Below are 15,943 nucleotides of genomic sequence, written 5' to 3'. Positions count from 1 at the left end.
GGCGCGTGCAGCTCCGTGGCTCAAGGGCGCCACCTGAAGGCTGAAAGGAAGCCTCTGACGAATCCCCCCGACTCCCCACCCCCCAACACACCCCCATCCTTTTTCCTGCTCTTCTTTTTCCGTGGGACAGTGCGGTGCACTGCCCAAGATCGGTGTTCTCTTGGAACACTGCCAGTGGCCACACACTTTCGCCCCAGGAGGCCTCTTCAGCTGGGCTCTCTTTTCCTTCATTATTATCCTTATTTCTGAAAGTTGTGATTTTCTTTAAGTGCCAGCCTCCTTTATCAAACTGGCAGCTCCTGGAAGACAGAGCCCCTGTCTGATGCCCCCAGAGCCCAGAGGTGGGTGTACATGAACAGGTGGTGAGTAGCGCTGATTTCACTGCTTCTTTCCTTTACAGGGCTCAGATTAAGGTGAGTCAAGTAGGGTCCCTAGAGCACAAACACTAAGGAGACATTCCCTCTTTGGGGGCCCTAGCCCAGCCCAGAGAGGAGTTTGGTCTGAAGATCATGGGGTTTCCAGAAGTCTTGGTGGCCAGCTCACTCTCGTCACCTCAAGTACGTCCTCTCGCCTCTCGAGTCTCAATGGTCACTTCTGCCAATGGGATCGTGAAAATGCCGGCTCCGGGGGCTTTGGGAAGGGCAGCAGAGGTCAGCCACCTGGAAGGACAGGCAGATGAGGATGCCCTGTCCTGGCTCCTCAGCCGCCTCATGGGAAAGCCTGACCTGTCCTGGTCCAAAGGCCTGTGCTGTCCTCAACCAGCAGGACAGCAGAGGCCACCCTGGAAGTCAGGGGCCTGGGCCTTTGAGGCCAGTGTAGCAGAGACCTGGGCAGGATCTCCAGGGATGGGAGGGCTTCCTGCCTTCCAGAGGCCTGGCCTGTCATTAGTGACTTCTAAAGGAAGCTGGCTCTGGCACCAGATTCCCATGCGAATCCCAGCTCTACCATTCATGAGTGTGCAGCCTTGTGCAAAAGAGTCCCTTCTCAGAGCTCAGTTTCCTCATCTGTGAAATGGATTTAGTAAGGGTTATGGGGATCAGATGAGATACTCCCTGTAAACCACTCACAGTTCGCTCCCTCAGTCCTGCCTCAGAGCCTTTGCTCTTCCTTCTACCTGGAACTCTTTTCTTCCTGAGACCCCCAGAGCTTGTCCTCACTTCCTTCAAGTCTTTACTCAAATGTCACCCTCTCAGAGACACCTCCCCAACATTATCCGTTTAAAACTCACAGTTTTAAACCCATCACCCTTTACTCCTTCACTCTGAATTTTTCTCCGTAGCATTTATCAACTCCTGACATTAGCTTGCCTCTTTCTTTGTTTATTGTCACCACCACAAAAATAGGTGTCAAGAGACAAGGGCTTTGCCTGTTTCCTTCCCTGCTGTATCCCCAGAGACTAGAAAAGGGGCCAACACATAGGAGGCCCTTGATAAATAGTTATTGAATAGAGAATGATGGAAATAAGCAAATATTTATTGAACTCCTATTATATACTGATTAACTAGGTAGGCTTCATCCCTACCCTGAAGAAGCTTGTATTCTAGTGGGGGAAAAGGGTAAGTAAATGTAATAGTGTCATCAAGCAAAGGTACATAGTTCTGTGCAAGCCTTCAACAAGGTGCTGACCTAGTCTGGGAGACAGGTTGGCTTCCCTGAAGAAGTGAGAATTGGAAGGATGAATAGGAAGCAGCCAGATAAAGAGAGCAAGGAAGAGAGCAAGTGGAGGGACTGGCATGGGCAAAGGCCCTGGGGCAGTAGGGAGTACAGAGAGTGTGACGTTTGATGGAGACCACGGTGGTTGCCATGAAGGACTCAATAAGGAACACGGAAGATCAGGCTGGACTATCCAGCGAGCCAGGTCACTGCAAATCCTCGTAAGCCAAGAAGTTGGTTCTTTATATGCAGAACAGTGAGGAATCATTGATCAGTGTGAGTGAAGGGTTAACAAAAACTTTTCCTCTTCTGCATGAGAATTTGACCTTTGGTTAACTGTCTAGCTCTGTTTCCTTGGAAACAGATAAACATATGTCCACTAGGTTACTAGGCAACATTACTATGATAAAAATGATCCTGAAGAGGAGGCTAGAATTATCCATGTGGTAATGGATTATGAACTCCTGTTTAGCTGAATATAGATACAGATGATTACATACTTATGATACATATTATAGATATCTATATATGCGTACACACACAAGTTAGTATACACTATATTTCCTTTGTTAGCTGAGAGGACCTAGCTGCATAATGATGTTGCATTGCGACAAGCACACCAAGTACTCAGATCTTGGTTTCTAATACCCTTCCCCAGTAAGAGGAACCAGGGAGAAATGGATGATTCTAGGGCTGGAGCAGGATACACACACACACACACACACACACACACACACACACACACACACACACACACACATAGTGATAGGGGTACATCAAAAGACATAGGAGCTGACTAAAAAGAGCTCCCAATGGCCAAAGTTAGAAAAATTTGATCAACAAAATAAAGTAATAATGGATTGTAACCTAAAAGTATGGTTAATGAAAAAAAAATCATACTAATGTAAAGGGTTAATAACAGAAGAAATTGGGTGTGGGTATACGGGAACTTTTTGCATTATCTTCCCAATTTTTCTGTAAATCTAAAATTTTTCTAAAAATGAAAGTTTTTTTTAAGACCCCTGATTGGTAAATTGTGGACTGGGAGGAATTATAAGTACTTGGTGGGAAATCATTCTTTGGGCTTCATGAGCATGGTATGACTCATGTACTTGGGCAGGTCCAAAGGTGTTGGCTTTCCTGGGACTTGAAGCTTTTAAGCCAGGATGGCTCCTGCATCCACCGGATGGGGACCTCATCTTCTTGCATCTGCACTGTACTGCTCATGTACATGTTCAGCAAGGACTCTCCCACTGAGAGGAACACCTGGTGCTAGCAGTGAGCACCATGCTACAAGCTGAGGTTCCTGTCTTATATCCGTCACAATAGGTCAGTGCCATGTGTGGCTTATGGTCACCTGTTGAGTCTGAGTGTGTAGTTGAACCTAAAAAGACCCGCTGTGGACACTGCAGTGGGTGATAAACAGGAGAGTGACATGATCAGATGTGCATGTTGAAAATGTTCTCCCTCTGGCAGCTCCCAGGTGCATGGGAACAAGAGAGAGAACGAGACCATCAGGAGGTTATCGTGGTCATATCGGCATATGATACGTCCTCAATCAATTGGCTGCAGTTGTGTATCTATAAGCTACGTGCATCTGTGAGAGACACAATGTTCTTCTAGAACATTAGAATATCACTTAATCCAGAATTTCCCGAAGGATAGTGGTATAGAACACGACTTTTGGTGCCATATAGATAAATGTGTTTTGATTATCTATTGATGTGTAACAAACCACCCCAAAGCTTAGCAGCTTAAAATCATTCATTTGCTCAGTTTTGCAGTTTGGGCTGGACTCGGCAGGGACAGCTCAATTCTTCTCTACATCGTGTCAGCTGGGAACTGGCTGTGGGGTTTTCTGTTCTCTTCCACACGCTCTCCAGGTGGCTGGCTAGGGCTTCCTCATACAATGGCGGTCTCAAGGTCATCAGAGTTTTTTAGACGACACTCAACTTTTCCCAGAGTACAAAAGAGGAAGCTGTTGGAATTTTCTAAAGCTGAGGGTCCGAACAGGCACAGGGTCACTTCCACTGCATTCTCTTGCTTTAGTGCAGATCACAGACCAGCCCAGATTCAGGAGGAGGGGTCTACATAAGGTTATGAATATTGGGAGGCAGGGATCACAGGAGGAAGTAACAGCCTCCCACCCTCTACACTGTATCTGTATACACACATCCCCATATGTATATATATATTCATTTTAATGGCTAGGTAATTATTTTATTCTAATGTGTTTTAGAAAAACAGAGAGCTAGCTCATGAAACTACACACATAATATTACTTAGAGTGAGGGCAGAAAAAAATATGAGTCTATATGTAGTTGGAGCCACATTTTTGCTGGTTTCCTCCACTGTCGGCTTTCTCTTCCACTGGGATAGAATCGTTGCTCAGTACCTAGCACGGTGCACTCAGAATAAGGATTCCACTTCCCAGCCTCCTTTGCAGTTATCTATGACCAAGTGAACAATAAGCTGTTAGAATATTAGAGGAGGCAATGTGCGTAAGATGTATTAATTGTTCTTAAAGGAAAAGCATATGTCCACTCCATTCAGTTTCATCTCCCAGTGAACGTCTTGCTGAGTGTGGTGTTTGGGTTTGTTCCCTTGTTTTAAATTTACCCTTTGGCACCAGCCTGGCTCAGCTGGTTTTCCAGGAGCTCTGACACTTTTATCAAAGGGCTCTGATATCACAGTAATGGGACGTGGTTCAGGGCTTGAGGAAATGAATGCGTGGCCATGCTCCAGGTCCTGGAGGGAAGGGAGACAGACAGACACACACACACACACACACACACACACACACACACACACACACACACACACACACACACACACACACCCTACTGCACACACGTCTCCAGCCAGCCCGGCTGCATTCCCTTCCTCTCTACCAGCTCTGGCTGAAGCTCCCGGCCTTGGGGAATGAAAAACCTGGGTGCTGAGCTCTCTTTCTGCCCTGGAAGGAGGAAAATCAAGACCCACATTCCCAGTCTCTGCAAAAGCACACACCTCCTCCTGGCAGCACCACCAGGGCAGACCTTGTCCTGTGTCATTCATGCGCACAGGGCCTGGTGCATGGAAGATGCTGGATGAGCTGGATTTAAAGCCATTCCCTTGGGAGAGGGTGGGCCCAGGAAGAGAGGAGGGGGAACAGCACGTCCTGTGTGCCGGTCCCTGTGCTGGGGCTTTACCTGGTCCCCCACTCCCACCATCACTCTAACAGCTTGGGGACTTGGAACTCATTCAGCTGGGGAGGGAACTTGGGCTTAAATCAGGTAATTTGCCTCAGAGTCCCACCCAAAGTTAGCTGGGGCCAAGAAACACTTCCTACTCTTCTATTCTGTTTCCAGGCTCTCTGCCACCTCATCAGGGCCGGAGGCCACACTTCCTGGTCATAGGGACCTAGGGCTGTGTTCTGGCTGCCTGGGCATGGAACAGGTGTGTGTAGGACACGCATACACAGGGCACAGAGCACAAAGACTAGATTACTGTGTGCAGGACCGTCATGTCCAGCACAGGTGTGCACAGAGATGCACGGGACTCCTGTGTACAGGGCACACGTGGATAAGATGTGTCATAGGTTGAGTTCCCCCAGAAATAAATCAAGACAAGAATTTGAGGGCAAGCAGTTTATCCAGGAGGTGGTCCCAGGAAGCACAGTAGAGGAGTGGGGAAGTGAGACACGGGAGGGAAGGCTTCCAACACACTGCAGGCGCATTGATGAGCACGTGGCTGCTGGGGGCAACTGGGACGCAGTCGGGCTAGACTGAGCATTGTCCCACCTGAGAGCCGAGGGGAGGGAGGTGTTTATCTACCAACACCTGTTTGCCAGCACTTCCATCCTGTCCTCTGCACATGTTCCTTAAGCAGAGAGTCAGATGTGCTTGGCAGTAGGAAGCCGTGGGCACCTGTGGAGAAGGTGAATATCAAGGGGATGTGGATGGGACTCTGGCAGCATTTGCTACAGGAGACAGAGGTGCAGGGCTTGTGTTCAGGACTCATGAGTACACAGATAAAGAGCATAGGCAGAAGGCGAATTATCAGTTTTCAGTCTTGCTGTCTGGGGTGCCTGCTGGAAGGGGATAAATAGCACAGGAGAGGCAGGGTTGGGACCCCTAAGCCAACTGGTACCCATCCCTGTGCTCCCTCTGGCTGGTGTGATGGTGTGTGCTTGTGTGGTTGGAAGGGTGCATTTGAGGGCTCTCAAAATGTGGAAGCTTCTCTCTGCTAAACTTCCACCTCATTTGTATTTTGTAATAGTGGGGATGAGGGCTAAGGTGCCCAGGATAAAAGAGGGGACAGCCCTCAAGGGTGGGTAGGGCCCTGGACTAGGAGTCAGACATGGAGGCAGAGCTCAGTGACATCTCTGAGCCCACTTGTCCCATCCAAGAGATGGGGATAATTCTGCCCCTGTGTCTCTGGGCAGGTTACCTACCACTCTTGCATCTTGGGTTTCCTGTTCGCCCAGTTAGCATTACGGAAGTCCTCTCCCTGCTATGGACTTCACAGAGCTGTTATGTGAAGCAGATCAGGTCACAAACAAGAAAACATTTGGGCAAGAATAAAATATGTAGGTAGTGGGATTATGGAAGAGCCTGAGTGGGGGAAACAAGGAAACTGGCTTCTCCTGCTAGCTCTGCTGCTGTATTTTAAGCAGATTGGTTTGACTCCTGTAATAAAGAGGCTCAAGATGATAGTGTCTTCAGTGAAACAGAACTCATTTCACTCTTATGTAAAAGTATACTTGGCAGTTAAGGCTGACATGGTGGCTTCACCAATCACGAGAGACCCCCGTTCTTTCTGTCTTGTTGCTCTGCCATCCTCCATCCAGCGGTCCAAAATGGCTGCTCCACCTCCAGCCCTTCTGACTGTATTCCAGTCAGCAGGAGGAGAACCAGGGGAAAGGGCAGGAATCCTTTTCCCCCCTTTTAAGGGCACAACCCAGAAATTGCACATCTCACTTCCATTCATATCCTGCTGGCCAGGATTTAATCATCTGACCACACTTCCCTGCAAGGGAGTCTAGGAATTGTTCTTTGCCACGTGTGAATGGGAAAAGGGAAAATAAGGAACAACCTGCCATTTTGCCACAGCTGCTGACTTGCTTGGGCAACTCACATCTTCATCTGAGCCATCATTTCTTCATTTGCAAATTTTTTAATTCCTTCATTCATATATTCATTCGTTCATACATACACGCCAGGCTTGTGCTATAAAGTACGATTTTTGAAACACTTGGCTGCTAACGGATTCTCTTAGTAGCTGGACCATAAGCCCTGTGAAGTCGTGTGTGAAGCCTTCCTTGCTCACCGCTGCACCCCTGGCATCCAGCACGGGATCTGTCTGGCACATGGAAGCCATATTACTGGCTGCCCGTGGATGATGAGTGGATGGCCATTCTGGCTTTGATCATTGGTGAAGAGACTTTTCTTCACTGAGGGGTTTAAGTTCTTTCCTTTTCCAGGCCTCCTGGCTCCACACCTCCCCTTATCCCCATGTGCCAAGCCTTTCTAAGACTAGGAAGGAAAATGTGCTCTGAGCCAGAATTCTGACAGTGGGATTAAAAATAAATGAAAACGCGTCAAAACAAGTTAACCACAAGCACTGGCTTCCAGGGTAATTAGGTGTTGGCCCTGGAGGCCAAGGACAGAGTGTCAGACTCTAATTGCCAAGCACTCCTATCAATACCACTGCTGTGTCGGGCAGAGAACCCGCCGGGCTGCCTGGGAGGGCAGCAGGTGGTTTAGCTTAAGCCCCTGCTTGACCCCCCAGCCCCTGCAGGACGCCAGGCAAGACCCTCCCACACAGCTCAGGGAGAGCAGGTCCCTGCTGCTTACCGGCTTGATAATCCCAGGAAAATCTCTGCCTCTTTGAGCCTCAGTTTCCTCACATGTAAGAAGGGGTTAACAATGGGATGTATCTGTACTCAGCTCTGAAATGCAGATAACCATGGTACCTGCTTCATAGGAAGAGGTTCCCAAACTTTCTCAGCTCATTGCACCCTTCGCATCTCAGTCATTTGTTTTCAGAGTGCACCAGGCCCAAAGAAATGTCTAACAGTTGCTTGTTAAATTAAAATCAAACAACTTAACAATAATAGTTTGTACAGTGGCCAACAGATGTTATTGTGTTTCCCTGAAAATTTTAAAATGTTTTGCAAAGCCTCTGGGTGCCTTGGCACTCAGTTTGGGACCTGCAGTGATAAGGTCTGGAGGAAGAAATGAGGTTGTGTAGGTCAAGGGCTTACCACAGCACGTGGTCTGGAGTAGGAGGTCAATAAACGTTGGTTGTCCTAAATCATCCTTCAAGTCTCTCTAGTCCTTTCTGTGTCTCCTGCCACTGGCACCCGGCTCCTGCCCCCTCATAGTGTCTGCTTGCCACCTTCCAGGCCTGTGGCCCCACTTCTGAACTAACTTCCTTCTGCTGTAGAATTGCCAGCCCCACTTCTTCCTTTGTCTCTTAACTCCACACATGAGGCACGATTTCTTCGTGGGTGGAGTATACGTCTTGGCCTCTTAACTTCAGACTTGGCTGTGTGACTCGCTTTGCTCACATGGCAGAAGTGACAGTGGCAGTTCTGAGCCTAGGTCTTAAGAGGCCTCACATGGTTCCAGTTGCTCTCATATCCTCCACCGTTGCCAAGAGAAGAACTTGTCCCCGTAGCCCGGGGATTCCAGGAGGAGGACAGGAGACCCACGGAGCCGGCTGTGATCTGCAGACCTGAAGCCTGATGCAGACCATCCCAGCCAACCCGCAAACTCAGGAGTGAAAATAACAATTACTATTTGAAGGTATGGAGTTTGGGAAAGGTTTGTTACACGGTGTCCTTGTGACATTGCAACCCCCTCTATCTGTGGCAAATTCAAACTGCCTGAGAGATCTGGTTGGGTTATTTGATCACCACCCAGAGCACTGTCACACCAATCACCCTCAGGGCAGCCGAGGGTCTCCCTCCTGTCTGGTCTGCAGGTGGCTGCTTTGGGCTGGGCACCCAGCACTGATCCAGGCAGTTGCCCTATAATTACAGGGTCATGTGACACAAAGCCCGGTGACCTGCCTGGAAGCAATCATCTCTGGTCCCTGTATTCAAAAGGGGTGTAAATGTGGCATGCGAGAGTTTCTTGGATCCTCTTTGGTTCTAAAGAGTGACAGCTAAACCAGGAGAAACTGCACATAGAATTTTCTCTGCGTATGGCAGTCAGAATGCATCTCACGCTATAAACTCCAGGGTATAAGAAATGTGATGTTTCTTACAACTCATTTTTGTAATTATTTTGAGCATCATTCTGCCTAAGATGGAAAGAGTGAGGCCCAGCTCACATAGAAAGTTTGGTAGAGCCAGGATTAGAAACCAGGTGTCCTGGGTTCCCAAACAGTGTCCCGGCCCCCTTCCCTGCCCAGTCAGTCTCACACTTGGAAGATGCCACAGGTCCTACCTTGGAGCCAGCAGAGCCTCTTCTCCAGCCTCCCTGATCATCCAGGCTGCAGGTCCACACTCCACTGACTGGTGCCCACTACTTGGAAGAATTCTAAGCAACACTTTCCTCCTACTCAGTCCCAATCTGCCTCCCTATATCCTGTACCCACTGCCCTAACTCTATCTTCTGGGACTAAGCTTAATGTCCACTCTTTTTTCTTTAATTTATAAACATTTCCTATAATTTTAACTTCTATAAATTCTATTTAGTTCTTTTGAAATCAGGCTTTTAAAATAGTCTTTCCTTATGTTTTCAGTTTCTTCTCATATGACTTTAATTCCTCTCAAATACTTTTTTGTTATCTTATCTGAAGTTCTTAGGAGAAGAAGGGTCTAATCCTGCTATTGCTGGTGTCTGCTGACTGTCACTTATGGTGGATGGGTCCCTTGTGTTTTTTAATTTGGGGTTATGAGTTCATCTTCAGTGGAGCTTTATCTGTGGACAACTTGTGCAGCCTGGGTTGAGGGCAGGTGCTATTCTGTTTTGCTGGTCACCTCAGCTCTTTGTCTGGGATTGCTATATTAATTCTTAGTTTAGAGTTCCTAGTTCATGTGGATAAAATGTTTTTTTTTTTTAAAAACCTATATGTGAATAGATCCTACTTATTTTCATTATAATATTACTTTGATTATAGTTTGTTTTCATCCTCAGCTCCCGGAAAGCACAGTCTTTGTCTCTGATTTGGGACCCTATCCCCAGTGCCTACAGCAGAATTTGGCACACAGTAGGCACTCAATAAGTGTTGTTGAAAGAGAGAATTAAGGTATACCCCTTCAAAGTGTGTTGTGAGGAATAAATGATGCATCCGTTAGGACTGTTTGCCCAATTAAAACTTAGGTTTATTGTTTCACATAACAGACAGATGCTTTTGGTGATTCTGTGACTCAGTGATTTCAATGCCTCTGCAGTTTTCTTCGCCTTTATCTTAGGGGTTGCGACTTGGTTACTGTAGCTCCAGGGATCATATCCACATTCAAGGCAGAAGGAAGGAGAAGAAAGCAGGAGTAAAGGGGGTGCATCATCGACAGTTTTCCTTATCAGGTAAGTAACGTTTTCCTAGGAGTCTAAAGGCAAATTTCTGCTCTGATCTCATTTGCTAGAAATGAGTCGCATGGGCATCCAGAAGAAAGAGAGCTTGAAAAGGGAGAATTTCCCTTTATCTATAGACTCTATAGATAGTCAAGAGAGGGAGGAAGGGGGCTGGGGATGCAGATTTGGCGTCTTCCCCAAATGAGATTTTCTGTCTGTATCTATATAAGGCATTTAGAGCAAAACAAGCCCTCAGTTAGGGGACACCTATTTTCCTAATAATGATTAATTCTATCGTTTAAAGCTTTATTGTCCCTGTGATCCTGTCAGCATCAGATTTGGATTCTGGATCCCGCAGGCACTGAGGCACCTGAACCCCAATGATCTCCCTCCCGCCTTCCCTTGTTCTGTTCAGAGCACTGAAGCCCTTTAAAACACACACACACACACACACACACACACACACACACACACACACACACACACACACGTGCTACATTTCCCAAAGTGAGCCACTTCCTGCTCTCATTAACTCCATCCTTCGTGACTTGGCCAGACCCTGCTCTCAGCCTGAAGCAAGTAGCACACTGTGCAAGTCAAAGGTCCCTTAGTCCCGTCACCGGGTCAGCGTCAAGGTCTCTCCCAAGGACACCGAGATGAAAACAGCAGAAGAGCCGACTTCAAGTCTTGGGCAGACCCTGGAGTGGCTGAGAAAGGAGCTGGTAAGGCTTTGCCCGTCTTTTTACCTGACGCCCTCATCCCATGTCTTCTGAGGCTCCCTGGTCCCCCCTTGCAGGTGCCCCCCAGGCTGGGGCAGAGGCTGCCGGCTGGGGTGTAGACCCTGCAGGCACCCCTCTGGGATGGGTCACACGGCACACGATCGCCATCTCCAGTGCTGAGATAAGTAGGTCGTGGCCTACATAGGAGGTGCTGGGTGCTGTGCTTGCCAGACTAGTTTTAGAATTCCACTGAGTCCTGGTACGTGCCCGGCTCTACTGCGGCGTGGCCTCCAGCAAGTGGCTTTACCTCTTTGAACTTCAGTCTCCTTATCATAAAATGGGGATAGCCACAGTGCCAGCATCCCAAGGGTTATTGTAGGAATTTGGTGAGGAGATGGTATTCGCTTAGTGTCTGCTTGGCCCAGTGATGTTGGCTGTTACAACCCGGACCCAGTTGGATAAGGAGGACACTCACTGTCTTAGCCTGGTTCCTCTAGAAAGCAGAGGCTTGCACAAGGATTATTTGGAGGTGCAAGCAGAGCAGTGACAGTGAGGGAAATAAGAAGTGGGGACAAAGGCCAGGGCTATCGCAAGAGATGCCTTGTGAGCCTACCGTGCCGGCTGCCACTTTAGAAGGAGCCCTAAAGAGGCCCAGCGGCCCTCTCAGTCACTGGTTACCTGGCCGCAGGATTCTCTGCAGCGGTTGACAGAGGGTCTGCACCCTGGGGAAGAGAAGAGGAAGTTTATCTGCCCAGCTCACTCCTGTCTCCCATTTCCTGTCAGTAAAGGTCCACACCATGGGGCACTAATTCTCCTGAACTTCTGTTACTTGGTCCCCCTCGGTATCTGCTCAGGAAGCCAGGCCTTATGCCTCTCTTTGTGCTGTTTTCTCCAAGTCCAAAAATAGAGGGGTGCCCCAAAGTAGGTGGAGACACCAGCCAAGAGAGAGAAGGAGGTGGTTCGGGGAACCCCAGGGGCACCCATGGTTTGTATCCCAATTCGTCAGCTTCTACTTCTGGGGAGGGACAGACAGGATTGTCCAAAAATGACTTGTCTGGGTTGCCAGGCAACAGACTAGCTGGGACCCAAGCCTGTCCTCACCCGGGTGGGAGGGGCTGAACCAGTTGGGCTTCTCATGGCCTCAGGGGACTCCAGCAGCAGGAGACGCAGCTTCTTATAGTTCTTTGGTATCCAGAGATTGGAGCTGCTGCTGCTGCTGGAGTCTCCTGGGCCCACGAGAAGCCCCGTGGGTCAGCCCCCACCAGTCGCTCCCTGTGCTCCCCTAAACACTGGGTGCTCACACTGAGACTGCTGATTTCCACCTGATAATGTACCTCTCTCCCACCCATGAGAAGGGAGAACAGGTCAGGGGGAAAGGGGAAAACCTGCCTGGGACACAGCCTCCTAAGCCCAAACGCTCCCGCTTCATGTGATGCCAAGAGATGGGAGCCTTGAGTCTCCACTTGCTAATCCCTGACTTGTAAATTTCCCAGTCAAGCCTGTTTTTAACCTCTATCCTGTGGAATTCACATGACTCCATAAGGGCTTCCCTCTGGAGCCCAGCCAAGAAGCCCCACTTGACCATCAGGGAAACGTGTCAGTCACTGCATGTCTGTCACTTTATGCAGCAGAAGGAACAAATTAGGAACACCAATGACTACTATGAATGAAAGTCCAGTACTCTCCCTCCTCTCCTGGGACCACGTAAGCCCCCAAAGTCCTGGTGGGATCTAAAACAGGGGAGAGAGCCTTGAAAGGCAAGTAATTTGCTTGGCAGATGAAGAAACTGAGGCTATGGTGGACATGGCTTCTGTGAGGTTGTGGGCTTGTCCTCAATGAGACGGTGATGGGAACAGGCTCTCTGGGGAACGTCCAGCTCTGCTCGCCCCTCACAGACTCATTCTCTCTCCTAGGCTGAGATGCAGGTCCAAGACCAGAGACTCCTGCTCACGCTGAGGCATCTTCACAGTGTCCTGGAGGAGCTGCGTACAGAGAGTGCCCACTGGGAGGACGCCAGGTCCAGTGGAGGGACCTCCCCCATCAGAGCTCGAGCAGGCTCTGAAGGCAGGGGCCGCCAGCCCTCCTCCTTCAGGGGCCTGGCCCATCTCTTCCAAGGGGTAGAGAGCAGACGCAGCTCCCTCCCTTAATGGGCCAGAGATGAGCCTGGACTTGAAACCTCTCCCACCAGTCTAAACTTCAGTTGTGGTGCTGTTGGGAGAGGGCACTGGAATGGGAGTCCGGAAGTCAGGGCTGGAGTTCACCCCTGCCCTCATCCACTGTGTGTCCCTGGACCTGTCACTCAGCTTCTCTGTGTCACTCTTCCCTCTCCTGTCTCTTATCAGAGATTTTGCACAAATAACATACCAGATGTGAACACACTTGGAAAAGACAAACATGTTTCATGGCTTCTGACAAGTACTGTGGCAGTAATCCTATCCTTGGGAATTTCTCACAAGGTGATTGTTAAAACAAAGAAAGAGCTCAGTGTGCCAGGATGTTTATCTAGTGTTGCCATGGTGAAAAACCAGCCCATGTGTAGTGACTTGATGGTTGTTTTCTGTCTTCCCAGCAGGACTTTTTATTCCCCTTTTATCTGAAAGCAACAGTCCCTCCAAGCACCCTGGGCGTAGGGATGGGCGTGTGACCAGGCCTGGCCAATTGTCATTCAGGTCATCCTAGCAACATGATTGGCCCAATGGGTGGGCATGTGACTCAGCAGAGCCAATCACGGCCCTTCTCTGGTATCGCGCTCTTGATGCTTGTTCTGCTGCAGTTGCAAAGCTGGGGTTGTCAGGGCCCGTGTTCCCTGTCAGGTGAGGAGGGCCTGCCTGCAGGAGGAAAGAAAGAGGCTAGTCTTCAAAGAGAAGCAGAGAGAGGGCCACAGGAGAGATGGGGAGAGAGGAAGGGTGCTGAGGGTGTTGGCTTTTTTTAGTCCCTGGTTTCAGGTCCTAGTTCTGTGAGTTAGTCCTGCCGTCCCTCGGGCACAGAAACCAGTAAATCCCACCACAACCACCGCCCACGAACACAGGCACCAGTTTGTTTTTGCTTAAGCTGATTTGAGTAGGGTTTCCCTCATTTGCAACCAAAACAGTCCTGAGGAATATAATCCAGATGTTCAAAGCAGCAAAGCAGAGAAATCATGAAAAAATGGTGTTTCTTTCATTCAGGGTTGGCAGCAATATATGGCAGGCAACGAGGTGCATGACCTGGCAGAACCCTCAGCTGTATGGGGTGCTGGGGTTGTAACTTTGAAAAATTCTAAAAGAAAGACTTTAAAATGGCACAGATGAAAATAAAAGTGTTAAGATGGTCCAATTGATTATTGTTAGTCCTTTTTATTTTTGAAAATCTTCTTGCATGTTGTTAGGATATTGTTTTTAAGGCTTTGAAAAAGTAAATTCATTGCATACAGAGGCAAAGTGTGTGTATATGCGGGGCGGGGTGCATTATATGTACAATGTTTATAGTCAGACTAACCTGGAATTTTTATATAACATATGATAATGAAAAAAATATTCCTGTCAGTGGCTGAATGGATAAAAAAGATATGATACATACATAAAGTGAAATGTCATTCAGCCTTAAAAAGAAAGGAAGTTCTGGCACGTGCCACAACATGGGTGGACTTTGAAGACTTTATGCTATGTGAACTAAGCTAGTCACAAAGGGACAAATACAGTATGTTTCCACTCATACAAGGTACGTAGAGTAGTCAGATTCACCGGAACAGAAAGTAGAGTGGTGATTGTCGGGAGCTGGGGAGCGGGGAGTGTTTTGATGGGTGCAGAGTTTCAGTGTTGTGAGATGACTAGAGTTGAGTGGATGGATGGTGGTGATGGTAACATAACTACAGGAATGTACTTGAGGAGACTATACACTTAAAAATGGTTAAAATGATCACATTTATCTTGTGTTATATTTTGCCACCATTAAAAATAAATACTTAAAAATTTTAAATTACCTGCTCTGGGATACTGGGACTGAAGCCTCAGAAACCACATTTCTGTGTTATTAACTGCTCCGGGTTAGATTTTGTTTGACTTTGTCAAGGAGCAGGGCAGGGCTGGAGGAGGGAGAAAAGACTTGCTTCTTCACCTTTGTTCTCTGTAGCTTCCTGTGGTGCTCCTTCACCTCACAGCAGCAACTCCTCCCCGTGGCACCAGCCAGCACCCCCTTCTCAAGGCTCTAGGTCCCAGCCCACTGTGGCCCTTCCCCCTAAGCTGAGACATCAGTCTCACATGGTCAGCATCCCCTCGAGTCTGAGTTCCTGCCCTCCCTGGTCCTTCTCAGCTCTCCAGACTCAAGCCCCCACCGAGCAGATCTAGCTTCTCAGATGCCCGAAGTTTAGCTCTACAAGACTTCTCCTCCTCGTTTTCCAGTTTTGATCATTTCAGCCTCTTCTCTTTGTTTCCTCAGCCCCGGGAACGATAGTTGCATCCTGCAGGTCTAACTTCGTTCTATCTTAGTGTTCTTTTTATAACCTTTCGGTCACCAAGTTAACAGCTTTATATCTAGTTAGCAATTCTTTATATTAAATTCTCTTTGTTACAATAACTGGGGTGGTTCCTGTCTCCTGCCCTTCTCTGATCGGCTCAGTTTTGGGCTTTAATTATCAATGCTGCTGTGATCACTTTTGTTCGTGGGCCCCAGTGTATAAGCACAGAGCGTCTCTAGGACATACAGGTTTTCCCCACTGTCCGAAAGTCGAGCATTCCTATGAAACCTTTCACAAGCCGAAATGTGTAAAGCGAACAAGTAATTACCTTAGGATGCATCTTGCTAGCGGAGGCACAAAATAAACTGAGATAAAGCACAGATGCTCACAGACACAGGTCAAAGCTATGGCAGCTCGATGCAGAGATGCCGAGCGCAGTTCCTAGGGAAGGCGCTTGGTGACGCCACTCCCTTGGGGTGATTGCTGCGACTATAATGGTTCACACCACGACACTCAATGCCATTTTCACATTTCACCTGTTTTTGTAAAATCAATTGGCTTTCTTTCAGTTCACGAAAACAGGTACTAGTGAAGGTCTTTTGTAAAAGCAAAGTGGTGTAAAGCGAATT

At 48.3% G+C, this 15,943-nt stretch overlaps 1 protein-coding gene across 1 annotated transcript; it reads left to right on the top strand.

The window, feature by feature from the left end:
* The first annotated feature begins 4,436 nt into the window (after positions 1-4,436).
* On the top strand, positions 4,437-14,181 carry C19H20orf202 (chromosome 19 C20orf202 homolog). The gene is made up of 4 exons (XM_074346900.1): positions 4,437-8,444; positions 10,040-10,172; positions 10,717-10,882; positions 12,793-14,181. The coding sequence occupies exons 3-4, from the start codon at positions 10,817-10,819 to the stop codon at positions 13,024-13,026; spliced, it is 300 nt and encodes a 99-aa protein (XP_074203001.1). The 5' UTR covers positions 4,437-8,444; positions 10,040-10,172; positions 10,717-10,816; the 3' UTR covers positions 13,027-14,181.
* The last annotated feature ends 1,762 nt before the right edge of the window (positions 14,182-15,943 follow it).

The sequence above is a fragment of the Camelus bactrianus genome, chromosome 19 (assembly GCF_048773025.1).
Source record: "Camelus bactrianus isolate YW-2024 breed Bactrian camel chromosome 19, ASM4877302v1, whole genome shotgun sequence".
NCBI lineage: Eukaryota > Metazoa > Chordata > Mammalia > Artiodactyla > Camelidae > Camelus > Camelus bactrianus.
Note: the sequence above shows the minus strand (reverse complement) of the source record. Positions and strands in the feature narration are given on the sequence as shown.

Coding starts and splice junctions, on each gene's coding strand:
- C19H20orf202 (XM_074346900.1), top strand. CDS start 10,817: ATGAAAACAGCAGAAGAGCCGACTTCAAGTCTTGGGCAGACCCTGGAG. Junction 10,883..12,792: donor AGTGGCTGAGAAAGGAGCTG/GTAAGGCTTTGC, acceptor TCTCTCTCCTAG/GCTGAGATGCAGGTCCAAGA.